Here is a 27,501-nt window from a genome sequence, read left to right on the forward strand (position 1 = left end):
CAGAATTAGGCTGTTCCTTTTCTTTTGGGGGAAAACATAAGGCAAGGAAATCAATGAGAGAGGGTGACACAGAAGCAGCTCCTGAAACAAGGTCCAGAGCACTTACTTAGCATAGACGACCTTGGCCAGACAGTCCCTTCTCGTCCCACATTCAACCTTGGGGCAAGCCTTCTTGAATACCTGCCGCTGCTTCCCAGCCGTTATTGTCCGGATCCGCAGCGTTTCCAGCAACTGCTCTACGGGCACCTTTAATAATCTGGAAGCAGTCTTTGCAAATCCTGGGTTTGGAAGATTTTTATTTTTTAAGGTTCTGTGGCTATTTAAAAAAAAGATTCCCACTTAATCTCACAGTTTGTCCTTGGTTTACCACTCATTCTTTTCTGGGAGCACAACAACTCCTAAGTTCACACACAACGTTAAGCCAAACCACACTTTAGTGATTTCCCCTCTAAATACCTGCATGATGCTCTCTGTCCAAGCCATGGTTTGGAAGTATATTAGTGTGAAGGAGGCTACTGTAATTCTTCCCTACCATCCTGGGAACTTGGGTTGAAAGCTGTTCTAAAAATATAATGAATAATAAAACCGATTTGGTCAGGGATCAGAGGGATCATGGCGACTCACCTGTGACGCTGTCGTCCAGTTCACAAGGCGACTCGTCCTCAGCCTCAGAGAACTGGATGTTTCCCAGGTGGAGAAGACCTGCTAATATCTGGGGGAAAAAGAGACGAGATGCTTCAGGGGTGGGAGAACACTTTGGGGCACATAGACTATTCAGGTTAGCTAGGAGCCAGCACTCCAAACGTCCCTGCAGAATCTAGATAGAAAGTCATCAATGTTCACCCTGCCAACAATTTAAGCCAGAGGTCTGTATTCCCTTGTGGGCAACTTTCTGAAGGCTACATACCATTGGTGAGTGTGGCCAGAGACATGCCACTCTCCATCCTCCTTCCAGGCATTAAGAAGAGGCATTATCATAGTAAAGCCACTAGCAGGGGCACAGATCTGAGTTTCAACCAACCTTGAAAACATTATTCTGCGTGTAGCAGTCAATGCCCAGATGCAACATCGCCTCTCGTGTCACCTCAAAGGAGTCCTCTGTGGAAGAGAAAGAGACCCTCAAATTAGAGAAGGAGATGGTGCGTCTCTTAAGAGTATGATCCCCATTGGGAAGAAAGTTGTGAAATGGTGCTCCTGGTGGAGCAATGACTGGGCGGAGCAATGACTGCAAAATTTCTCTTTGTATAGTAGGTTAGTTTCTACACACATTCTCTCTCTCTCTCTCTCTCTCTCTCACACACACACACACCTCTCTAGCTCCCATCCAGGCAAGAATTTGGTAATAGCAACAACATCTTGAGGACCACAAGTTTCTAGTCCTCAACTCAGCAGCAGTTGCAACCCCCCTGACAGATAACCATCCAGCCTTTCCTTAACAAGAGAGCCTACATTTATTTAAGCTTATTCTTAAATTTCCCCACTGCTTCCCCTAAAGCAGTTGAGGTTCCTTTCACAATATATGGTCCCAAAGCAACACCTTCTAGAGTCTTTTCAGGATTCGGAAGCCAGCAGAATTTTGCTCCTTCAGGGACGTCCCATTCCAGTCGTTCTTCGTGACTGGCACCTTTTGCAATCTGGAAAGGAAGAGTAAACAGTTCAGGCAATTCTCCTCAAAACAAGCCATGGTAGCGTAACCAACAAATTATATATGTGTGCATGTAGAGAAATGTAGGGAAGAGTAAAATGAGGCAAGAAAAGGGAATCACTCTTTCACATTAGATTTAAAAGCAATGGCACAATATGACATCATGCCAAAACCACGGTTTGGAGCCAAAACCATGGTGGTTGTAGCCAAGCCCGTTCTACTCAGAATAGACCTCTTGAAATGAATGGACTTAAGTTAGTCATGCCCATTAGTTTCAATGGGTTTACTCCGAGTAGAAGTCAGATACAACCCATGGTTTCCAAAGTGCACAACAGCCAAACAATGGATTTTGAGCAGCATGTCTGCTTTCATATTTTAAAATTTGTAGCTTATATTAAGAGAGGGGAAAGTTTTCATACAAACAAAAGAAAGTATCGAAAAGTATTACAATCATATGTAACATAAAAACTAGCTGAAGACATAACAATTACAATATTTTCCATGCAAAGAGGCATTTGCCTAAACTAAGGAACTTGCATACAGATTTGCCAATTTAAAAAAAATGAAGGAATGAAGGAATGATGAGTTAACATCATTGTTTTCTTTACTCCCCAAGTACTAGTAATATACAGAAATATAAATAATATACGTCTGCCTAAACTTACTTTCACAAAACCCACACCTTGGAATAAACAGGAGCGACTACACAGAATCCATCCCTAGAATCGCCAGACAGGGCAGGGAGAGATCCCTGCCTGAAACCTGCTGCTGACATCAAATTATTTCAGGGGATTTGCTCTTTGTGTTCCGTTAATTTCGTAATACTTATTAAGTTTAAGTTACCGATTTTGGGGCCCTCAAAGGAGCAGAAGCTAGATACTGACTGTGCCTTCCCCCGCATGTAAACATACAAGAAGGAAAGGTCATGTATTTGAAATAATAACAACAAAAAACACCGAGGGCACAAACCTGGTAGAAGATATGAAAGTTCCTTTCACAGGGGGCTTGGTAGGCAACCCTTGTTTTCTCCAGCAGGAAAGTTTGGATGGAAGCACTTGTGAGATGCTGAGACCTGGAGAAAAATGCTCAGAAATCATTTTTCTTTATATTTCTAAATATCTGGAAATTTGTGAACCACATCAACCCCAAGGATGCATGCCAAGTTCAGCACATGTTTTCATGGCAATAAAGACAGCACAAAATTTGCAGTTAGGAACCGGTAGCAATGTCAGCCAACTTCAGTGCTGTCCAGCTGTATGTGTGTATCTCTGAGGTTTTTTAAAATCCATACCTGTTTAACTGAAGCTGGATGTATTTGCCAAAACGGCTGCTGTTGCTGTTCCGAAGGGTACATGCGTTTCCTGCGAAGTCCAGCCCAAGTGGAGAACGAGAGAAGAGGCAGATTAATGATCAAAAATAAAAAACAACACACCAGTCAAGGTAATTCTCCCTCTTAAGGAAGGAAATGTAGCGGATTGACAGACTCTGAGAATAGACAGCTCACCATTCATATGGACACAATGATAAATCCCTGTTACTGCAGAATAGGGTTGCCATATGGTTGGAATTTCCCGTACATAGACAGAAAATCTGGAACCCATGTCGGGAAAATCTGGAATCCATGCCGGCAGTGTCATTTTTGGCGATTTTCCTTTAAAATAGCTCCAAAAAAAACTCAACAACTTCGGGCAAAACTAAAAATTGCTCAACAACTTTGGCAAAAAAAAACACCTTTGTGTCCGGATTCTCACTTTTTGAAATATGGCAACCTTACTGTAGAACAAACATGCGAAACTCCTGGCCTGCTAGACCGCTTCCCCCAAGCCGCACACATCTGTACCACCTGATGTCATATGTAGTATCAGGTGTGCAGCACATTAAGAAATTGCTGCAGATCAACAACTGGGAACCTTAAAGTGTACTGACTGGTACTTGGAAGGCAGTTTTCTATTTGGTGGCTTTTTAAAATTCAATTTGAAATGAAAGTCCAGCTGGGATTCTTTCCACTCAGGAAGCTTTCAAGTCATGGTTCACTTGCTGTCCACAGAACCCAAACCACAGGTCACACAATCTGCGGCTTGGCAGTTTGATCTGTGCTGCTACACTTGCAGGAATATATCTATTCAAAAGTCATATTTACCAAAGGCTTCCATCACTGGGTTGGAGTCCAGCACCCTCTTCTCTATCCTTTCCACTGCCACGCTGCCTTTGGGGACGGTGGAGGACGAGGCGACTGTGGCATAAAATTTCATGAGGCAACGGGAGGTCCATGTCTGGAAAGATGGTCATGAATGTGAGCTGTGGGCTGCTCTCGACAGATGTCATTGAATCAGAGAAGTGTTTACAGGGAGGAAAAGAGGGAGAGCTGCTTCAACGAGGCCACAAATGAGGAGCTAGCATTTTGAGACTGTTCCCACATGCACAGAACTTGCTGCTGAATGTGTGAACAGGCACTGCTCAGCTCACCTATGTGCTGAGCAGAATGGCCAATGACTGTGGGGAAACTTGGACTCATACTGTCAGAGCTGCTACCAGGTCCCAGCTCACATAGGACCACGCCACACAGCGTCCACTTTAAAAGAGTCTTTATTGAGTTACAGGTTTCATTTCCGAACTGCAGCGTGCAGCTCTACACCTTCTGCTCTAGGTCGGCGAAGACCCGTCTGAGTCCCCGCCTCTTGCACACCAGCTTAATACCCTAGCCTTGCTCCACCTCCTTCGCCTCTCCCTACGTCTCTGGGTCCTTCTGCCCCCCTGGGCCTCCTCCCTTCTACTCTCCTCTGACGCTGACCCCCCTGATCCTTCTGCCTCCTTGCGGCGGGCTTTAGGACCTGGCTCACTCTCCGGGCTGCTTACTGCTCCAGCTTCCGCTGCATTTGAACTTGGCGCGCGCGCCCAACTCTCTACTTTCCTCTTAACCGTTGCCTCGCTCTCTGAGGAGGGCGTGACCACCCCTGACTCGTGCCCTCCCTCCTGCTGACAGCCTCCGGAACCCGATGCCTGGCTACCTTCCTCCCTGCTGCTCTCAGTCTTGAGCGTGGGTCCCGACTTCCAGCTGCTGCCGCCCTCAGTTATGAGCGTGGGTCCCGACTTCCAGCTGCTGCTCTCTGAATCTCCTCTGTTCCCTTCCTCCTGGGGTGTCCCCCCGGATCCCCCCCTTGCTCTGCTCACTGGGGCTCCCTTTTGGGAGTCCTCTGACTCACTGCTTAGGCTTGGAGATCTCGGGTCGTCATCATCACTCATTCTCCCTTCGGCTTCCTCCCCCTCGCTCTCTGTTTCCACCCTTCTCTGCGTCTCTGCTTCTGAACCCCTGACATCCATCCCCCCCTCGAAGCCCCCCCTTCCCCCCTCCCCGCTGTCAGGTGTGGGTGCTGGGCGCTCCATCATCATGGGAGGGAATGCTGGATACAGGTCGCTCCCCGTGGGTGGCCGCCAACTGAAGACCTCCGAGTCTTCCCCCTCGCGGTCGTCGACGTTGACTTGTTGCTCTTCCATCTCTGTACCGCCGTGCTCGAACCCGAGGTCCTCCCCGAACACGTCCATGTCAGTCTCTGCGTCGGTCGCTCGACCTGGCATCTCCAGCCACTTCCTGCGCCATCGCTCCTCTGGTCGATCGTCCCACCAATACGAGTTGCCTGATGCCGAACCTGCCGGTGAACCTTCTGGGGAACGGGTGCTCCGTGCGGGTTCCCCTTCTGAGTCGAATCCATGGAACGTGCTGGAAGAAAGTGTGGGTGTGAACAACCAGTCGTCGAAGAAGTTCGCTGGCATGGGTTTGTGTGGGAAGAGGGCATGAAACTCGTCCTTGAGCAGGGGTTCCTCCAAAGCGTAGTCTGGTACCCAGCTATTGGCGCTGGCCCGGGTGCCCTCTCTGGCTAAGAGGTATTCGACTCCCTCTTCCCCCCATCTGGAGTCCAAAATCTCCGTGACCTCGTTGATGTGGTCCTGGTGCTTCACCTCCCGCGTCTCCGTCCGTTCCCGGAGCGGACTTGGCGCCGTCCCTGGCTCCTGGAACCTGTGAGGTGCCTTGTAGGGAGTGAGCACCGACCTGTGGAACACCGGATGCATTCTGGAACCCTCCGGCAGCGCCAGTCGGAAGGCTACCGGGTTGATCTGCGCTTCGACTTGGTACGGACCGATCTGCTTGTGCCCCAACTTCTTCTTGGCAAGCGACCTGGTCGGCACTGCGTGGGCTGCCAACCAGACCCAGTCTCCCACTTGGATCACTTCGCCAACCCGCCTGTGCTTGTCAGCTTGCACCTTGTAGGCGTGCTTAGCTAGCTCCAGCTGCCGTCTGAGTTGATCGTGGACCGCCTGCAGCTCTGACGCGAACGCGTCCGCCGTCTGTGGTTCTCCTTCCCCCACTCTCACCAGTCCCGGGAAGGTTCTGGGATTCCTCCCATTGTTGGCAAAGAACGGCGTCACTCCTGTGGACACGTGCTTCGTGTTGTTGTAAGCGAACTCGGCTAGCGGCAGGTAATCCACCCACGTCGCAGGCTGTTGATTGGCATAGCATCTCAGGTACTGCTGCATGATGGCATTGACCCTCTCTGCTTGCCCGTTGGTCTGCGGGTGTCTTGCTGATGCCAGATTGACCTTGACATTTAGAAAACCCATCAGCTTCTGCCAGAAAGACGAGATGAACTGGCGTCCGCGGTCGGACAGGATAGACCGTGGCAGGCCATGCACTTTGAACACGTGATCTATGAACAGTTTGGCGGTTTGTTCCGCCGTGGCCACCTTCGCACACGGAATGAAATGTGCCATCTTGGTGAACAAGTCCACCACCACTAGCACAGCTGTCTTGCCTCTCGAGTTGGGTAAATCCGTCACAAAGTCCAGGGCCACCCTCTCCCACGGTTCAAACGGTGTTTGCAGCGGTTCTAACAGTCCCGCCGGTGGTCTGTGTACCGGCTTGGCCCTCTGGCAGGTGTCGCACCTCGCGACGTAGTCCGCGACCTCTCCTCTCAGCCTGGGCCACCAGAAGTCTCTCGCGACTAATTCCATCGTTTTCTCTGTGCCAAAGTGACCGGCCGTGGGTGCGTCGTGCAACTGTTGCAGTACCTTGGCGCGAAGGTCGTCTCCTGGTACATAGACAGCCCCTTTGCGTAGGAGCAAGCCGTCCCGCACCTGGAACTCGTCCGTGGTAGCCGTGCCTCTGAGCAGTTCCGCCATCTTGTCTTGCGCGAATGAGTCGTCCCGCAATGCACGTCGCACCGCATCCAGGTCTACTGTAGCTGAGGCACACGCCCACGCCGTCGGTGCGAAGATGTGCATGGCCGCCGCTGGCGTCACCTCTTCTAGGTATTGCGGTTTTCGGGACAGTGCATCCGCCATGATGTTGGTGTCGCCTGGGACGTACTCTATTCGGAAATTGAAGTCAGCAAAGAACTCCGCCCAACGTATCTGCCTCTGGTTCAGGAACTGAGCCGTGCGCCAGTGCTCCAGATTCTTGTGGTCCGTGCAGACCTGCACCGTGTGCTTGGCGCCGATTAGGAAGTGCCTCCACGCCTTGAAAGCTGCATGAATGGCCAGCAACTCCCTGTCCCAGATGGTGTAGTTCTGCTCCGACTTGCTGAGCTTTCTGGAGTAGAACGCTCCCGGCCGCCACACCCCCTGCGGGTCTCGCTGCAGCAGGACAGCTCCCACGGCTCTGTCTGACGCGTCTGTCTCTACCCTCAACGGTTTACTGGGGTCGATATGCAGCAGTTGCTTCTCCGATGCGAAGAGATGCTTGAGCGCTTGAAAGGACTGTTCCGCCTGCTCCGTCCAGATGAATTTCTTTTTTTTGGAGCTGAGCGTGTCCGTAATTGCTGCCGTCTGCATCGCGAACCCCTTGATAAACTTGCGATAGAAGTTGGCGAAGCCGACAAACCGCTGGACCTCCTTCCGGTTGCGCGGGCTTTTCCAATCCAATACCGCACGAACCTTGGTGCTGTCCATGGCTATCCCCTTGTCCGACAACTTGTATCCCAGGAAATCCACCTCCGTCGTGTCGAACTGGCACTTCTCCAGCTTGGCGTACAGTCTATGTTGTTGCAACCTGCTGAGCACCTCCCTCACGTCTCGGTCGTGAGCTTGCTGCGAGTCAGAGAAAATCAGGATGTCATCCAGGAAGCAGACGCAGGTCTTGTAGAGGAGTCCCTCCAACACGTGATGCATAAAAGCTTGAAAACAGTGAGAGCCATTTTGTAATCCAAAGGGCATAACTCTGTATTCGTAGGTGCCCAGCGGTGTGAACATGGCCGTCTTCCACTCATCGCCCTCCCGCATGCGGATGAGATTGTACGCCCCTCGCAGGTCCAACTTGGTGAACACGCGTCCCTTGCGCACCGTCGCGAGGAGGTCGTCAATCCTGGGCATGGGGTAATCAGACGGTTTGGTCATCTGGTTCAAAAGGCGGTAGTCCACAACTAGTCTTTTTTGGGGCGTGTCTTTCTTTTTCACGAAGAAAACGGGACTGCCCCCCACTGCCTTGGACTCTCTGATGAAGCCACGCTCCAGATTATGCTCGATGAACTGTTTGAGTTCCTGCATTTCATCTTCAGACATGGAGTATAGCCGCCCCTTCGGCAGCGTCGCCCCCGGTAGGAGGTCAATCTTGCAGTCATATGGCCGGTGAGGGGGTAGCTTGTCCGCCTCCTTCTCGCAGAAGACCTCCAAAAAGCTCGCGTATTTGTGGGGGACCGCTTGCAACGTTCCCAACTGCAGTTGTGATTCCTCCTCCTCTCCCTCCCGTCTGGGCAGGATGCAGTGTTCTGCGCAATAAGAGGAGCCGAAGATCAGTTGTCTCTGGTACCAAGCCAGTGTCGGACTGTGCCTGTCCAGCCAACTCATGCCCAACACAATGGGCGTGTCCGACAGTTGGGTGACATTAAAACTGATGACTTCCCTGTGGTTGCCAAGGCGCATCACCATCGGTGGCGTCTGCTTCACCACCTGCCCCCCTAGCAACTCTCTGCCATCCACTGTGACGACTTGCAGGGGCAGAGTGGCAGGCAATAGCTGTATAGCGTGCTGCTCCACAAAGCTCTGCGCTATAAAGTCTGCGTTGCTTCCAGAATCCACAGAAAGCGGCACTTCGATAGTGACGCCGTCGGGTAGCTGGAGAGATGCTGTGAGCTGCACTACTGGTTTGGGTGGGAGGGGATCCGTGGGTTGCAAGATTGCTGGGGACTGCTTCACAGATGCGTCTGGCTGGGCCCCAGTGCCTCCGTCTCCAGCCAGACATCGTCGTTTCCCTGCTGTGGTTCTCCTTGCTGCGTTGCTGCAGTCACCATTGCTGAGGCTGCAGTGTGCTTGTGGAGCCTCCGGGGACACTCCTTCGCCAAATGGCCTGGATCCTCGCAGATGTAACACTTCCTGTTCCCTCTAGGAGGCTTCGCTTTCACTGCTGCCGGTGCTAGGGCTCTGGCTGCTGACTGAGCCCTTGCACCTCCAACCTCCATCGGTTCCCCTCCCCCTCCTGGCGGAGGTGTGGATTGCGCACGCGCTGCTTCCCTCGGAACGAAAGAGAAACTTCTCGCTGCTTCGCGCCCTCCACGTCCTTCATCTCTGCACCATGGACGTTCTTCCAGCCTCACCCCCACAGTCAGCGCCCTTTGGACCACCTCCTGCGTGCTTCGGGGCCTCTCCCCCCTTGCAATTTCATCCTTAACCGCTGAACTTAGACCCTCCCAGAAGAGGTCTCTGACAGGGGGCGAATCCCGATCCCATTCTAAAGCACTGACCAGCGCAAAAAATCGGGCGTGATACTGCCGGACGCTCGCCCTCCCTTGTTTTAGTCCATGAATCTCCCGTCTGGCAAGATCCACATCAATAGTAGACAAAAAACACGCATCCATCGCTTTGATAAAGGCCTCTGCATTCTGAAGCGCCGGATCTTTATCCCTCCACAAATTGCGCAGCCAGGCTTTGGCATCCCCATGCAAATGGGACAATATGAACCCCACCTTCTCTTCCTCATCTCTAAAGTCTTTTGCCAGCAGTTGCAGTGCGCACATTACGTCTGCTCTAAAATTAGGGTACTGTTGCAAAGTCCCATCGAAGTGAGCCACAAGCCCTCCTGCTCTCCGTGCCAATCCCACGCCCTCCGGTCTGGGTCCCGGTTGCCCTTGCTTAACAAGCATTTCAAACCTGGCGTGTAGGTCTCTGTAGGCGGCTGTAGTCTCCTCCTCCCGTTTCTTGGAAGCCAATACCTCTGAGGACAACTGGGTCACTGCCTCTTGCAGCGCGGAGATCCTCTGTTCTTCCGTCATCTTGCTAACCTTTGTGAGCTCGCTTACAGACACCCCTCTTCCTCCCCTAGCGGCTTCTGCTCCCGCTGCGAGGTTTCAGGTTTCTGAAGCTTTGAAGAGACGGGTCTTACTGTCAGAGCTGCTACCAGGTCCCAGCTCACATAGGACCACGCCACACAGCGTCCACTTTAAAAGAGTCTTTATTGAGTTACAGGTTTCATTTCCGAACTGCAGCGTGCAGCTCTACACCTTCTGCTCTAGGTCGGCGAAGACCCGTCTGAGTCCCCGCCTCTTGCACACCAGCTTAATACCCTAGCCTTGCTCCACCTCCTTCGCCTCTCCCTACGTCTCTGGGTCCTTCTGCCCCCCTGGGCCTCCTCCCTTCTACTCTCCTCTGACGCTGACCCCCCTGATCCTTCTGCCTCCTTGCGGCGGGCTTTAGGACCTGGCTCACTCTCCGGGCTGCTTACTGCTCCAGCTTCCGCTGCATTTGAACTTGGCGCGCGCGCCCAACTCTCTACTTTCCTCTTAACCGTTGCCTCGCTCTCTGAGGAGGGCGTGACCACCCCTGACTCGTGCCCTCCCTCCTGCTGACAGCCTCCGGAACCCGATGCCTGGCTACCTTCCTCCCTGCTGCTCTCAGTCTTGAGCGTGGGTCCCGACTTCCAGCTGCTGCCGCCCTCAGTTATGAGCGTGGGTCCCGACTTCCAGCTGCTGCTCTCTGAATCTCCTCTGTTCCCTTCCTCCTGGGGTGTCCCCCCGGATCCCCCCCTTGCTCTGCTCACTGGGGCTCCCTTTTGGGAGTCCTCTGACTCACTGCTTAGGCTTGGAGATCTCGGGTCGTCATCATCACTCATTCTCCCTTCGGCTTCCTCCCCCTCGCTCTCTGTTTCCACCCTTCTCTGCGTCTCTGCTTCTGAACCCCTGACACATACGCTCCAACCTTCCTCCCCCTTCTCCATTTATCAGTATAGTAAAAAATATTACCCCACCTGCCATCAATGCCGCCTGCCATCAATGCCGATACCGGGACAGGGTACAGAAAATAAATGCCAGCCAACCAAGTCTTAAACATAGCAAACACATACTAAAATGTTCAGAACAAATAAAGCTGCAAAAAACTAGAGCAAGTAAAACAACCCACCACCTCGAGCCGTGCGATCAGCAGGTGAGGTGTTGGTGCTGCCACGGGGGGCTAGCTGGTGCCGACCTGCAGCATGGCCTTTTCCAGTGGGGGCTCCCAGTTTGTGGAATACCCTCCCTGGGGAGGTGCATCAGTCTCCCTCAATACTGGCTTTTCAGGATGATTTGAAAGACATTCATGTTTACCCAAGTGATTGATGGCTGAAAGATACTGATCCTGACAACCCTGAAATCATGGGCTGAGGGAATGTGATTGCTTTTACGCTGTTTTTGAATGTTTCTAATGATCTTGTTTTAATGATATGTTTGTGGCCCTGGTGAGATATGTAATAAATAAACAGCTTACACATTTTTAAAATGCCTGAGCATATAAATAAGGTCTTAGCCTGGGGCCAAAATGACAGCACCGGCATCGGTTGAGAAAATGTGGCCCTTGGGTCAAAATAAGTTCCCCACCCCTGGGTCATAATAAGTGATGGTTTCCCAAGCTTGGATTCAATAGGAAACTGCAGTGTATTATCAAAACCAAAAGTGAATGGACTCTTGGAGAAAGCTCCCTGCATATGGCAAACTATGACATCAGGGCTACATTGCACCTTTCTCAGATATGGTAGCTGTCCACATGCAGGGAACTTTGCACAGATTGGGAAAAGCCTTGCACTTTGAGGCAATGCATGAAAGAAAAAGTTGTGTTTGCTATTCACCTACACAAGCCAGCAACATGGTCTTCCCCCAGAGATGGGTGAGCAGGCAACTGATCACAGAGAGATGCCTGAAGGAAGTATTTCCCTTACCTTCCCAGCTCCGCTTTCGCCACTCACAATGATGGACTGGTTTACAGGTGGGATCTGGCTCTGGACATTCCTGTAGGTCTCCTCTGCTACCACGAAAACATGAGGTTTGAGTTCCTAAGAAGCAAAAGAGTAGTGTGCTTTTGGACAGGAAAAGCTACTGTCAGGTGCAGCTCACTAAACGCAGGGGCGGGGAACCTGTGGCCTCTGGATCTTGCAGGCTTCAGCCTCCATCATCCGTGACCATGGACCACCCTGGTCAGGGATGATGGGAGCTGTAATCCCTTGGATCCCTAGATCTTTCTGCACATCCCTAACCATTGAGCCAGCGGGAAGGTAAACGGCGTTCCGTGTGCTGCGCTGGCTCGCCAGATGCAGCTTGTCACGCTGGCCACATGACCCGGAAGTGTCTGCGGACAGCGCTGGCTCCCGGCCTATAGAGTGAGATGAGCGCACCACCCTAGAGTCTGTCAAGACTGGCCCGTACCGGCAGGGGTACCTTTACCTTTAACCATTGAGCCAGGCTGGCTGGGACTGATGGGAGTTGGGAGTCCAAAAGGCAGTGGAGGGTTGCATCTGTTCCCCACCCCTGGGCTTAGTGCACACATGGCCAAACTTGGCCCTCCAGCTGTTTTGGGACTACAACTCCCATCATCCTTAGCTAACAGGACCAGTGGTCAGGGATGATGGGAACTGTAGTCCCCAAACAGCTGAAGGGCCAAGTCTGGCCATGCCTGGCTTAGTGGGAACTGAAGGGCCCTTAATGGCCACACCTAAGGCTAGACAAGTGATGATGGATGCAAGGCAGATAGAAGCCTGCAACCTTCCCTACCTCATCATGCCTTCTGTTCCAAAAGTGCAGCCTTTATAGCTTCCTTTTTAAAAGCTACCAACTGTTATTTTCCAGGCATCTCCTGGGAAAGATCTCGTTTGGCAGGGGCTGAGCTGTTGCAGTTCTCCCTCCACCCCTCACTCACCTGAAGGCGGGGGGCAGTGTGGTAGTTCCTCATGAGCTCGAGCGAGTAGAGGCGCGGTATCGGCCGAAAGGGGTTGACTGCGACTAGGCTGCTGCCGGCATTGGTGTAAAACACGTTGATGGCATATCTCGCTTGCAGGCACTTCAGGACTGAGGATGGCGGAAGGTTTCATCAGTGGCAAGAAATGTGCTATTTCATGTTTCCGAATTCAACCTCCCTTTTCCCCCCACACAAGGCAGGAGTGGGGAAGCTGTAAGACTCCAACTGTTGGAGCTGTAGCCCAGCAATATCTAGAGAGATACAGCTTCCCTCACTGCTGGTATAATTATAGACAGCTGGGGGACTGGGGTCTTTTTAGTTCAGTCCCAATCCCAAGAACCAAGGTGAGGCGGGTTTATTTTTTGGGGGGAGGGGCATAATGGAAGAATTGCACTAGGGGAAATGAGTTTGTTCTTTGCATGTGGGAGAATAATCCAGTCACATCCTGCTGTGACCAAAAAACGGAGACCAGGGCAGAACAGAAGGGTAGGCCCACAGCTTGGGGTGCCGGGTGATGCTGAGGGCTGCATGAAATTGGACCGAGGTGAACCAAGGGCCACAGGTTCACCACCCCAGTCTTCTAGTGACATATGAATGCACAATAGCGTGTTTGGTTTTAAATCCTACCAGTTGTGGTGGTCACAGGATTCACTTTGGTAAGGTCATCAAAGCAATGGAGCTGCCGTTCGTCACCCAAGAAGGATTTGACATCTTCCCCGAGACCATTCTCTTCATCACAACTGCTGGCCGGGTGACTCTTGGTGCCGTTCACCTGAAGGAACAGGCAGAAGGAGATGCCACTAACTGACCAAAACACCAGGATGGTGATTTTGCCATATAAAAAGCTGCCCTGAAAGTAAGTTTACGAGCAGGTAAGGCTGAGATCCGCTCCTGCCTGTAACCCTGGAGAGCCGCCACCAGTCGGAAGTCCCGGGTTCAATCCGTGGCACCTCCAGGCACAAATTCCTTTGAAATTCTGGAGCCTCTGTCCATCAGTGTACACAATACTGAGCTAGATTGATCAAAGGCCAGCCTTAGTTTAAGGCAGATTCCTATGTTCCTATTAAAGCTGGCCATTAAATTCAGAACCATGAGGACTAGATCCTTGCTTTAATTTTAGGGAAGAGCTGCAGCTCAGCAGTAGAGGCCCTGTTCTATTTGGAGAAGGTCTCAGGCTCAGTCCCCAGCAGCTAGGAGAAACTCCCTGCCTGAAACCCCAAAGAGTTGCTGTCAGCCAGTGCAGATAGCACTGAGCTAGATGGACCCTGTGACCAGACTCAGTATCAGACAGCTTCTTAGCTTCTGGACAGGCAGCCATATGATCTGCTCCCTGGATGGCTTCCTGGCACTACCAGAAGCCTTTCCATATTACCATCTTAGCTTTCCCTGACATTACCTGCTTGGGCATTTTTTCCCTTCTCGTTTTGTGGGGCTTTGAAGTTCGTGTTGGAGAATGCATTGGAGTACTACCAGCTTGGCAAAATCTCAACGTTGGCGGACTTCAGGTTGCAGGAAATCTCAAGCAAGAGAAACGAGGAGCCCTGAGTGGAATGAAGAAGGTTGTTTACTTGAAGCGGTTTTGGCAACCTGCAAAATGCTACTGAGAGTGACAGGGAAGACTTCAATGGGCCACGTGATAGATAAATCATGGGGTGGGGAACCTTTTTTTCAGCCTAAGGGCCACACTCCCTTCTAGGCCACATGCCAGGGGCAAAAGCAGATGGAGCAAGAAAGGTGTGTTTTACTGAGGCTATTTTCTCCATATACACAGACTGCTTTCTCTCCTCCATCCAGGCAAACAAGGGGCCTTATCAGAACCAAGGGCACCTTACAGCCAGACGCCAACACTCAAGGAAGGTGCAAAGCAAAACAGAGAAGAAGGTGTGGCCTAGAGGGTTGCATATGCATCCAGTCCAACTTTTTTAGATTAAAAACAGGGGTGCATGTTTTCCAGGACGTGGTCCCAGGTGAGGCATGTGACCTGCGCTGCTATCTCCCCCCACAACTGCTTTTTTCAGGGTGTGAGATCACAGCACCCAAAATACCCGCCGCAATTTCACATGGAGAAATGGGATGTTCCCCCTTTTTTTTCCAGGACACATGGCGGGTATGCATTTGACCTGGGGATCTACTCTAAAGTTTCCCACCCTCAGGACAGAAAATACTGAGCTTGATGGAGCAATGGTCTGACTTGGTACAAGGCAGCTTCTTCTGTTCCTATTTAAATCGGCCCTTAGTACAACACCATGAGGACTGGAAACTTGTTTTTTCCTGTGAGGGAAGAGCTGTAGCTTGGTCCTGTGTTGTATCCCCAGCATCTCCAGGTATGGCTGAGAACGCCGCTTCCTATATTCCAGCGCTCTGAGCAACAGCAAGCGTCTGGGTCTAGCGAGACAAAGTGGAGCCTGGGGACTATTCCCAGGGTCAATTATGCAAGATTGAATGGGAAGGGGCAACATCACAAATCCTTAACTGAAAAAACAGTTTAGAGAAATATCTGTTTGCACTCTGGCGTCCTTTTGGATTAAGGGTAGCAAAGTGGATTCTTCTCCTTCCTTAAATGTAAGGTTTCCCGGCTGTTATAAACAGATTTGTGGGAGGAGGGAAAAGAAGGCCTGTGGGAAAAAACGACAGAACATTTTTGCACGGGCGTGACCAGTGGAAAGTTACACGCCGGGGGGGGGGGGGGAACCATCCAGCAACCCAGACTGCTGGTTCTATCCAGCAGCAGCAAATTCAGCCAGCGGCAGCCAGCAGATTTAAGCTATGGGATGTTGTTTTTATTAACTTCCCCTGTGATCATTCCACTGGTCAGGATCTCCCCCCCATCAAAAATAATTATGCTTAAGAGATAGTCCCATATTATTCACTGACAGCTACTATTCGTGGGATTTGCAATAAAATGTTGCAGCATGGAATGTGCCCATTCAGGCTCCCTGCAAGCCTGGTTTTTCCATTCTCAGTTACCCCCTCTCCACGTTTTCTGCAGGAGGCTGGTTTTACCTCTGCTCCTCAACATCAGCCATGCTCAGAGTTACAACCATTCTTCTTGCTTCTCTATACTCCGTGCACTAATGAGAGAAGACCCTGACCCAAGTCTTCAGTCCACGCCAGAGTATGCAGGAGAGGGGACTGGCGACAATCACAAATCGTGACTTGCTAGTAAGCCAAAGCAATATTTGTGGCTCACCAATTAGAATTCCCTTTATTTCTGATGTTCACGGGGTGAGTGCTGGTCCATAAACAGCCCCATCCACACAAGCAAGGGATGTAATCAGCAGGCCAAGGTGTAGGAGGTAGGGAGAAGCACTAAGTTTGCAGCAGTACAAAAAATATTAACCATTTTTTTAAAGGAGTGGGGCGCAAAGAAGAGACAGGGCTCCAAAAACAGCTCAAGTGAACACTGAACATGCTTAGTGAGCATGGAATGCTGACTGTCTGAAGTCAATAACATTGGGGGGGGGGGACCCACATCAGGAACAATAAAGCTATTCTTTCCTTAACTCTGAAGATCCATTGTTGGCCTCTTTGTGGATTACAGTTACCCTCTAAACAACCTGTCCTGCTTATAAAGGATTGTTAGAACAGATTTCCACACACAAACACACCCTTCAGCTGGGTGCCAAGGCAGGTGGGTCTCCTAATTCTCATTGAGCCTCTATTTGCGGTAACAGCAATGTGTGATCCCACACTCAGGATTCAAGAGCCTTAAAATCTCCTTGGCAGACCAGACCAAAAATCCGTCCATTGGCCTGTCTCCAACAGAAGACAGTTGTGATGCTTCTGGGAAGCTCCCAAACAGGAGATGGGAATTTAACCACCCCTGATTGGTTGTCAAGTACTTAAGAGATGTTGTGTTTTAAGTATGGGAGGGGGAGAATGTAAAAGCAGCATGAGGGAGAACTGCCACTTCTGTGCGACAACTGAGCATTCGAGAAGTGACTCAATAAGCTTGGAACATTATAAGGCTTTGCAATCAAGAGTTCGGCCACTGGACCCTGGGACCTGAGATGTCAGTATGGAGGCAGAAGAGCAGAGGAGAGGAAGGAAGGGCCTTAGTGCAATAGGAGACACTAACAGATCCTTGGCCAGGGGGTGCCTGGGCTCCCACCCCTCCCTCCTTACAACAGCCCCCCAGTACATAATTGTTGGCCAATGACCTAAAGCAATCCAGCCCATGTATCACAATATAAAACAGCACAGCAGCTGATTGAGCTCCCTGCTGCAACCACACTGCTCTGGTCAACTTAAGTTTGCACTTCTCTCGCCAGAAGCAGAGAAAATGAGGAAAGATGGGCAACAGCTCAGTGGTACAGCATCTATTCTGCAGGCTGAAGGTGCCAGGCTCAGTTTCCAGGTGGGGATGGGAGGTCTTGTCTGAAATCCTGGAGAGCCACTGCCAGTCAGTGTGGATGATACTGAGCTACATAGACCAAAAATCCAACTGCAACTTCCTATGTTTCAAATACTTTCATGAATGTCTGTAGACACTTAAGGGCTAGAAATCTGGATTGTTGTTGTTTACTATAAATGAACATCTGGAGTCTATACAAAATGGCACTTAAATGTGTGGAATGATCTTAGGTCAGTGGCAGACATATTTTGCATGGACAAGGTTGCAGGTTCAATCCCTGGCATCTCCAGGTAGGAAAACGGTTGTCTAAAGCCCTGCAGAGCTGCTGCCAGTCAGTGTAGACAATATTGCGCTAGATGGACCAATGGTCTGACTCAGTATCAGACAGCTTTCTATGTTCCTAAAAAGCGATCTCTGGTTTACAGATGTGTATATTGCATTTCTTCCTGAAAACTGGATACTCTGTTACATCTGTTTAGGCACCAGGCAAAAAATATTCCTCTTCTCCCAAGCCTTTGGCTAATTAAACAATCTATGGTCTTTTAAACTGCGTGTATGTAGGTTACTATCCTACAGTAAGTATTTTTGTATTTTTATATTGCAAACTGCCCTCTGATCCTCGGATGAAGGGCAGAATAGAAACAACAACAACAACAATACTGTATTTTTACTTTAGTGTATTCAAGGCCTTCCAAAGTTTTATTTATTTATATTTTTATTCTGTTTTTCAGACAACGATAATCTCCCAGATCAAGTTACGTTAGAAATAAGAGAGAGACAGGCCCTGGCATCAGGCTTAGAAACAAAAAAGGCCAGAAACAATAAAGGAAAGTCAGAGTGGAGGGAAAAGGAAAGGGAGAGGGAGAGATCAGCCCTTCAAGGCCCAAACTAAGTGGTGAGCAAACTGGTCCCCATCAGGCCCAGATAACATGGCAAATGGTCAGGGATTATGGGAAACATAGTTCAGCATCATCGGGGGGGGGGGCACAGCTTCCCCATCCCTCATCTATGGTGATCAGCTAAGAGAGCAAACTTTGAGCCTTCAAGTAGAGGGACAGTCTACCTGAATACTGGGGTCCCACAGGAGGATGGAAGAGCAGACACCTTCTTGTTCCACTTGTGGATTTCCGGAGACCCCTGGATAGTCATCATTGGCAACAGATGTCCTGAACTTTGGGTTTGATCAGGCAAGGTCACTGCACGTTGTTGTTTTTTTAAGTCACATGCTGTGACACATTGTTGTTACAATGATGGAAAATGCTGTATTTCGAATTAGCTTTACCCAGTGTGCCTTGCACACGGTTTTTTTTGTCAACAAAGAAAAGTCCAAAGGCCCCAAAAGATTCACCCAGTTATTAGCCAAGCTTGCCTAGACACACACTCCAACTTCAAGCAAGCCTCTGCTCCAAGTGGGACATGTTTTGAAACCTGCACAGTTCAGATTAATAAAGGATCTGACCTATCCACTCTGAGCCTCCACAGCCAGAGGGTATAAAATTGATCCCCCCCCCCCCGTATTTAACTAAATCTCACAACAGCCCTATGAGGGAGGTAAAACTGAATCTCCCTAATCCCAGTTCAATGCACTAACCCAGGTGCAGGGAACCTTTGGCCCTCCAGATGTTGCTGAACTACAATTCCCATCATCTCTGACAATTGGTTATGTTTGCTGGGGTTGATGGGAGCAAAATCTGGAGGCCCTAGGCATCCTATACATGTTTACTCAGAAGACAGTACTGCTATGTTTAGTGGGCTTAAAGGTAAAGGTAAAGGTACCCCTGCCCGAACGGGCCAGTCTTGACAGACTCTGGGGTTTGTGCGCCCATCTCACATCTATAGGCCGGGGGCCAGCGCTGTCCGGAGACACTTCCGGGTCACGTGGCCAGCGTGACAAGCTGCATCTGGCGAGCCAGCGCAGCACACGGAACGCCGTTTACCTTCCCGCTGGTAAGCGGTACCTATTTATCTACTTGCACCCGGGGGTGCTTTCGAACTGCTAGGTTGGCAGGCGCTGGGACCGAGCAGCGGGAGCGCACCCCGCCGCGGGCTTACTCCCAGGTAAATGTGTTGACATTGTAGAATCATGGCAGCCTAGCATTTATAGAGCTAAAATTGAAAAGGGGTGGGAGTGGTGTCGTCACTGAAAAGCCAAATAAAAGAAATCCAAAAAAGGTATAAATATACGTTGGACAGGAACACATCAGAAAATGCAGAAGAAGCTTAAAGCCAGGGATCAGCAACACTTATACTTAATTATTATTATTATTTTATGCAAGTTTCTCTACCTCACTCTTCACGCCAATACCTAAGTGTGACTAACCAAAAATAGATAACAAATAAAATCAAAATAGATGAAAAACTCTTAATTGATTGAACCTGGGACCTTCTGCATGCTAAGCAGATGTTCTACCACTGAGCTATGGTCCTTTCCCACTGGGATCCTTCCTTTGCTCTTCAATGAGTGGGAAAAGAACTCTGCACACCCTTAAGGGAACTCTTGCTTCAGTCCCTTTCTGAAGCAGCATGTGGAGTGGGGGGAGGGAGGGAATAAGTTGTGGGGCTTAAACTAAGAGATCAGCATTTCTGGAGAGGAAGAGAGAAATAACCTCATTTATAAGGAACAGATGAAAGAAAGCAGAGAGAAAGAGATTTGAGGCTAAATGGACTCACCCGTTCCATGTATATATGGAGAAGGAGAGAATCGAGAGCGACCGGCGAAAAGCAACGTCCTCCGGAGGGAGGCGAAGGACGGCTCAGCCAGTCCCGGGCAAAGGCGGAGCTGGAGGCGGAGGCTGCTGGGTTTGAATCGGAAGGGCTTCCAGACTCCCTGGAAGATCCGGATTTGACGCCCCGCCTCTGGGATGCGGAGCCCGATTTCGGATTCCGGGGGGAATCTGGAGCGCGCAGAGGACCGCAGCTTTGCAGCGCCAGCCTGTGCGACGCGCACAATCCCATTGAAATGCAATGGGGCTCACTACCCAGTAGGGATGCGTAAGGTTTGCATCCCGCTGGCCTCATCCTGTGCCTGCTTCCTCCGAAGGAAGCAGACGGCGCTGACTGCCATGCACGTTCAGACAACCGTGGCGCAAGTTTTCCTCGGAGGGAAGCTCCACCGAGTTCAAGAACGAGGTTTACTCCTAAGAAAAGGGTGCGCAGGGTCGCTGCATGCTTTACGCGGAAATTAGTGGGATTTCCCAAGAAAATGTGCGGGGTGGGTGAGTTCCAGTTTAGCAGCCGGGATCCGTGTCTCATCGGAAGCAAAGCATGCTTCTCGAAGCAACAACGCATGCTTTACTCGGTAGCAAGCTCCGCTGCACCCAGAAAGCGTGTGTTGCACCATAGCCTAAAATAGTTGTTTTAAATTTTTACATGTTGTGTTTTAATTGTTGTGACCCGCCCCTGGACCTTAGGACGAAAGGCGGGTAGTGCTAAATAAGTAAATAACAATAATATTCGGATCGAGGAGGTGGGGAAAGGAAACGCGCTCTTACCAGATCGGACCCACGTGGAGACAAGGGAATTCACTGCTTGTTCTACACGCGGAGCACCTGGGGAGTTACACTCCCTAGTATCATGGAGGGGTGGGATCAAGAGTGAACACTTCCTTGTAGGTTGTCCCCCACCCCCGCAAGCAGAAAGCTAGCACAGTAAGGAGAAGTGCTAGTTAAAAAAAAAAAAACTTGTAGGGAGTTTTTTTACTGGAGGTGAAAACTTACTGGGGGGGGAGGCATCCTTCAGCTGAAATGCGAAGTGGTCCACTCCAGTCTGTGTCGACCAAACCTACAATCTGTGGCGGGCAAACAAGCAATGCAAATTATTTTATTTGTTTTTAAAAGTATAAACCGCTAACTAAAAGAACCACGGGGTTGTACAATCAAATAATCAGAACATCATAAAATTGTAAATTGCACCGCCTCTCCACTACAAATTTCTGTTGCTGTGCTAGGCAAATCTCTGGTGAGTAAATGAACGTGATCATCAGGAATTGCCTTGACAGAGATGGCACCCATTGTGTGCCTTTCAAGGCAGCCTATTATCACAGGTGTAGGACCAGAATGCAATTCTTCCACCTCACCTCGCCTTTTCTTTTAATGCCTTTTAATATGCCATTAGTAACCTTTATATTAAACTTGGCCATGGCTGAGCAGTCTGATGAATCAGGCAATCTCGTTTAGCAGGCTACTTGCTCTGATGAAAATGTCATCAGGAAACAGATCCCTGATTTACCTTTTTTGCAGCAGGAAGTATAAGCGAGGAGCTGTGCAGAGCTAAAGAGAAACTCTACACCTGTGTTTTAAATGCAGTTTTAATTCTCAGAGAAACAGCAAAGACCTGTCTCTGACCCAGCCTTTATGATAGAATGTTTTCAGTTATGTTTCAGACAAATCCTGCTGTCTGTCTTCGCTGAAACTTTACCTCCATAAGAATGCAGGTAATTCTTTCAAAACGTTTTTGCTGCATATTTTCAAGTTCTTATAGCTATTATATGTGGGGCTTTTGACTAGTGGCTGAAACCTTCATACAGCAGATGTTTTGTCCTGCATTGTGTAGGGTTTGGATGAATTACCCATTATTAATGTTTGTATAGATGTGATTATTTGCTAACTGCAATTATATATATCGCCTTTTTCTCCAATGCATTCAAGGCAGCTTACAGTTTTAAATAAAGGCTGCAGTCTGATACATCATGTGATGCTAAAAGGAATGGGGAAGAAAGAAGGAAATGGCCAAATGGGTGCAACTGGTACTTGAATCAGCTAAAGGAGCAAGAGAGAGAGAGGGTCTCTGCCCCAAGACACTAACAGCATGAGGGCGAGAGACAGGCCTCTGCTTCCCAAAACTAACATGCTATTTAAAATAGTTAAAGGAGCCAGAAATGGTGTGAGGCATCTTCCTATGTTTCTGTGATGGTGGAAAGTGCAGCCAAGAAACATTCTCACAAACCATTATTTAGCATTACTGTGATATAGTGTCAGATTAAGACCTGCGAGACCAGGGTTCAAATCCCTGTTCACCCATAAAGGTGATCTTGGGACCACTCACTGCCTCTCAGCCTAACCTGCCTCACAGGGGATTAAATGAAATGGGAGAGAACTATCTGCACTAACCTGAGCTCCTTGGAGGAAAAAGGTGTGATATAAATGCAGCAAATAAATAATACAGTGGTGCCCCGCAAGACGAATGCCTCGCAAGACGAAAAACTCGCTAGACGAAAGGGTTTTTCAGTTTTGTGTTGCTTCGCTAGACGAATTTCCCTATGGGCTTGCTTTGTAAGATGAAAACGTCTTGCGCTTTTTTTTTTAAAGCCGCTTGAAGAGGCGCAGTTGCGACGGACCGTGCTTCGCAAGACGAAAAGACTCGCAGAACGAATTCTTTTCGTCTTGCGAGGCACCACTGTATTGATTCATTTTGAAATTCCTGTATATAAGTATGTTAAAATTTCAAAGAATGTTACGTCTCTGGAATTAAATTTTATGTTCTTTTAAGCTCTGTTCAGAATTTTATTTATGTTTTTAAGTTGTGTGCTTCTGTGGATAAAATCCATGTTCAAACAAGCAAGGAAAATAACTAACTAAATATCTGAAGGCTATGTTCTACTTCCATGGTCAGAAGTGGCATACTTTTGAATACCAGTTGCTGAGGGATCACAAATGGGGAGAGCCCTGTTACATTCAGGTCCTCCTTGCAGGCTTCCCCAGAGGGACATCTTGTTGGCTACTGTGAGAACAGAGTATCAGTCTAGATGGGCCTTTGGCCTAATCCAACTACAGTGCTCTTCTTACTTTCTTAACCCGCCTTGTCCTGAAGGCTTGCCATCTCCAGGGGAAGGTGAGCAAAGAGCCTCGAAATGGCCAGCCAGTAAGGTTTGCTGGCTTACAGCTTTTTATCAAGGGATACCCTGAGCTGTAATTAAGCTAGTCCTTGCAGACTATTGCAGTGCTGAAAGACAAATTTGCCGTCTTGCAGGGCTAAGAGGCGAGGGTGTGGTGAGCTCTTGCCTTTTAAGCTCCCTCTTCAGAGAGCCTTTCCCTGACAAGCTGCAGCTTGTCTCATCCAAAGATGTGTATTGCAAAAATGTTTCTAGGGAAAAAATGAAGGTGGCAGTCGATTGTAGGAGGCCTCAAGAAAAAGAAGAGGAGCAAAGGTGATTAGACAGAATTTGGCGAGATGCATTCACTAGTGGAAGAATACTACATGGGAGTAAGAACATAAGAAAGAACAGCTCTGCTGGATCAGGCCAGTGAACCACCTAGTCCAGCATCCTGTTCGCACAGTGGTCAACCAGATGCCCCTATGGGAATCTCACAAGCAGGACATGAGCGTAACAACTCTTCCTACTTGTGATTCCTTAGCAACTGGTATTCAGAGGCATACTGCCTCCCACAGTGGAGTGAGAACATAGCCGTTGTGGCTAGTAGCCTCCATGAACATGTATGTGAGTAAGCCCCATTGAGTTCAGCTGGGCTTGCTGTCAAGTAGAGGGTGTATAGCAGGGTGTCTGCCGCACATCTGGCTACTCCTATTGTAAGGCTGTTGTCATGCTGGCGTTCCTGTGGCTGGCTGTTGGCAGCTAAGCAAACTGCAGTGTGATGACACCCTCACAGTTTTATTATATAGCAAAAAGGCCCCACACACTTTGACATGTGGTCGTTGCAGGGTTGACTGATTCAGTGTGACTCTCGGACCAAAAAAGTGTAGCAATCTAAAAGATAGGATGACAGCCTTAGAGTGTTTCAATCTTCTTGCCCTTACCTCCTCTCTCTCCTACAACTGAAATTTGAGAATATAAAATATTTGGGGCCCTCCAGACTAATGGCGTTGGGTTTTTCCCCCCGAGGTATTTTGCAACATGTTATTCACACTGACTAGAAATGAAGCAACGTGTCTGCCCTGAAACTTTCACAAGTGTAGACAGTATTGAAAGCGGGACTGTGTATAACCACCCTGATAGCATCATGAGCATAAATTACCATGAATGCTCAATAAGAAGGAGGGTGCTGTGTAAATTTATGTGAATAATTTCACCGCAATAATTTTACTAGTGGCAGTTGCTATGACTGTTGGTTCCGACTTGTTAAAAAGAAATAAAATATCCTCTTCAGGTGTTTGCCTTGGAAGTCCGAATAAGAGCTAGTGCATGTTGGGTTCCTATGGTATGTGGTTCCTAGGCAAGCTCTTTTAATTTCTTGCAAGTGTGTTTTGCAACTGTTTATAAAAGTAGCAGTTAAAAAATAATGTGGGCTGCTTGCTGCCTGAAAACTTGTAGTCGTGCATAGAGAAAGTGACTTCAGCATAGAAATTCTTTTATTTCTATCCTGCCCACTGGTTTAAAAAGTCTATTGGAGCAACTGGATTCACCAAGGTGAGGATTTACCTTGGGGTGGATGCAGTTGCCCACTCTTGATTTTTGTTCAGTTTGCTTGCTGCTAACTTGATTTCTTCTTTTTTTTAGTGACTTACAAAAGCAGAAAAAATGTCGCAAAAGCAAAAAGAAGAATTTATAAGTAATTTGAATGGAACTACCTTGCTGGAGATCTCCATTGGCTTACCCCTAGCGTCATTATGCCTCCTTTCCAGAGGGCTTCTGTTGATCTTGTATTTTCTCTGCTGTGGAAAACCACTACAGTCAATGGTTGGCCATTTTCTTCTAGACTTCACCATCTTAGTTGTCCCGCCAGTGCTCTCTTGTACAATTTTGGCTCCTGTCCTACCTTGGGTAATGCTCTCCATCACCGTATTCTGTGTCAGCTTGGTTTTGATCATATACAGTCGGAGAACCAATTACGTGAGAGTGCCGCCTAAGCAAATCATAAGTGATTTCTTGAGGACAAACTTGGAACCAGAGTACATTCCTTCGATAACAGTATTCCGAGTCTTTGTCAATGTCTTGACATCCATCAGCATTCTGGCTGTAGATTTTCCACAGTACCCTCGGAGGTATGCCAAAACAGAGACCTATGGAACAGGGGTAATGGATTTTGGAGTGGGATCATTCGTTTTTGGGAACGCTGTGGTTTGTCCAGAAGTCCGGCTGAAGCCTGGCACGGCACAGCACAAAGTCTCTTATCTTGCCAGGCAGTTCTTTGCTGTGTGGCCTTTGCTGCTTCTTGGCTTTGGGCGGGTGATGAGCATCAAGGCCATTGACTATTACGAACATGTCTCGGAATACGGTGTACACTGGAACTTTTTCTTCACTTTAGCTGTTGTACGGATGGCTGCGTCATTGCTTTTGGCTGTCTTCCCCGTGCGCAGAGCATGGTTAATTGCAGCAACACTTGCTCTAGTCTATGAAGGCTTCCTCAGCTTCACACCTTTGAAGATGTTCATCTTGCATGGGAGTGATGGCCAAGATTCACGGGACGGGTTTTTCAATGCCAACAGAGAGGGCATATTTTCTGTCATTGGCTACCTAGCTGTTTACATGGCTAGCGTGCAAGTGGGCTTATATTTGTTAAAGAGGAGGAGTTTGGTGAGAGATTGGCTTGGCGTAATCGGCTCTTTCCTGATTGCAGTTTTCTTCCTCTTTATCTGTCTTCATGTAACGCAAACTCACATAGACACCGTATCCCGGCGGATGGCAAACCTCTCCTTTTGTGTGTGGGTCATCGCTCACGGCCTGTTACTCTTTAGTTGCTTTTTGGTGGCTGATCTTGTGCTGGTGTTTGGAAAGTTTCTGGTGGCTGGGGCTAGCATTCCTTGCAGCTGGAATTTCGTGCAGCCAGCAGCGGCGAGTAAAAAACGCGACCCAGAGCCCCAGGATAGGAAAACGGTGCCTCGGAGTGTGTGCATGATCAGCGCTGTGAATAAGAATCAGCTCCTGTATTTCTTACTAGCGAATGTCTTGACTGGTTTCGTGAATATGGTGGTCGACACGATTCACAGCAATGCATTCTGGGCTATGTTTGTCCTGCATCTATATATGTTTACAAACTGTTTGATTATGTATCTGTTGCAAGCAAGAAATATAATCTTAAAGTGGTGGTAATTTTATAAATATATATAAAGTTGTAACCAAAAAGAAAAGGTTTTGCCTGCTGGGATTGCACTGGTTTTTATAAGACTTTTACATGCATGCTGGTATACTGGATTATCTAAAGGAAGGAATGTGGACTATAGTTGTTTTAAACTCATGGTCACTTTCATCGAATGAACTAATACATTTCCATATGTCTGTAGCATCGGGACCAAAGCGCAAGCTGGAGCCAGAGCCAATGGCAGGCAGAGCCACCTCATTCTTGTCCTCCTCCTCCCTACTGTGTTCTATAAAGGGCAACAATGAGACTAAGGAGAGGCAGGAAGCTTACAGCCAGGGCCATCCCCTGGGCTAGTTGTAAGAAGGAAGGCAGGGCAGGTGGGGGCTGTTTGAGGGAAAACTGAGGTTGGTCACTTTTGCAGACCAGACATTAAGCTTATTTGTCCCTTTGTCACATTGGGATTCCTGTGCAGGGTACCCTTCTCCCCTGCAGTGGGTCTGCACACACTGAATGCCTAACATGCTAAGAAGTGGTACTGAGGCAGAGGGCACTTTGTGCTTGATGAAGGTTTACAGCATGTGAATGGATCCCTCCAGACTGGCATTTTTGCAGATGTATTCTGCAATATGTCTTTGACACAATAATAAGTGCATTCATGGTGCATTTATACTGGACTGTCCAGACATCATTCCGCTTTACTAGTTGTTCTGAGATGCTTCCCCAATCAGTGTTGCTGTGTTATTGTCACCTGGAGAGGCACTATTGTGCAATAAAATCAGAATTAAAAAAAACCCCAAAATATTTGTGGCATTAAAAGTAGCAATCTTTCAGCAGGAAGCTATGGGGACATGCACCAATTGGAAATAAAGCAGTATGTCTACCATTTAAGTGCAAAAAGAATTGAAAGTGAGATCATGTAGAACTGCTCCAATAACATAATGACCACAAATCAGGAATGCAATTCATAAATGCATGATAAAAGGATGCCTAGATGGACTATAAGTCCTTCCACACAGCTGCATTCACCCTATGTTAATTTAAAATGTGTTTATGTTCAAATGCAATGGGCAATTCAATCAAATATATTTTCCAGAAAACCTAAAACTTACAATGAGGAGTGTCGGAATCATTTCTCATAAAAAAGACAAATGAATTTAACTGGAGGCTGTGTGTGAGAGAGAACTGAAAGAGCTCAAAATAATCGGAGGTGTATGTTGGATTGAGTCAACACAAAGGTGATTATAATTTGCAAATAAAATGCATCAAAGCCTCCAAGCAAATAAAATATCTATATTTAAGATGATATTGTAATGTGTTATTGCTTTACTGTCAGACATTTG

The 27,501-nt window shown here is 48.6% G+C and overlaps 2 protein-coding genes across 5 annotated transcripts in view; one reads left to right on the plus strand and one right to left on the minus strand.

Annotated features, from left to right (window-relative positions):
• Positions 1-27,501, minus strand: part of MYO19 (myosin XIX) — a 43,659-nt gene that overhangs the window by 13,043 nt on the left and 3,115 nt on the right. Inside the window, exons 2-13 of one of the 4 annotated variants that reach the window (XM_082200791.1) lie at positions 20,678-20,973; positions 14,229-14,373; positions 13,460-13,604; positions 12,794-12,942; positions 11,820-11,933; positions 3,786-3,918; positions 2,937-3,006; positions 2,615-2,717; positions 1,538-1,634; positions 1,022-1,098; positions 625-712; positions 107-278 (exon numbers count right to left, since the gene is read on the minus strand). In XM_082200791.1, coding sequence (XP_082056917.1) covers positions 107-278; positions 625-712; positions 1,022-1,098; positions 1,538-1,634; positions 2,615-2,717; positions 2,937-3,006; positions 3,786-3,918; positions 11,820-11,933; positions 12,794-12,942; positions 13,460-13,604; positions 14,229-14,291 — 1,211 coding nt within the window. In that variant the 5' untranslated portion in view covers positions 14,292-14,373; positions 20,678-20,973. Of the gene's footprint in view, positions 1-106; positions 279-624; positions 713-1,021; positions 1,099-1,537; positions 1,635-2,614; positions 2,718-2,936; positions 3,007-3,785; positions 3,919-11,819; positions 11,934-12,793; positions 12,943-13,459; positions 13,605-14,228; positions 14,374-14,997; positions 18,671-19,856; positions 20,974-27,501 lie in introns of those variants that run through there. The other 3 variants (XM_082200792.1, XM_082200793.1, XM_082200790.1) reach the window with 3 other exon arrangements.
• PIGW (phosphatidylinositol glycan anchor biosynthesis class W) lies at positions 21,404-27,464 on the plus strand. The gene is made up of 2 exons (XM_082200824.1): positions 21,404-21,618; positions 24,640-27,464. Exon 2 carries the CDS (start codon positions 24,661-24,663, stop codon positions 26,170-26,172), a length of 1,512 nt encoding a protein of 503 aa, XP_082056950.1. The 5' UTR covers positions 21,404-21,618; positions 24,640-24,660; the 3' UTR covers positions 26,173-27,464.

This window comes from Podarcis vaucheri, assembly GCF_965113315.1.
Source record: "Podarcis vaucheri genome assembly, chromosome: 15".
Classification (NCBI taxonomy): Eukaryota; Metazoa; Chordata; class Lepidosauria; order Squamata; family Lacertidae; genus Podarcis; species Podarcis vaucheri.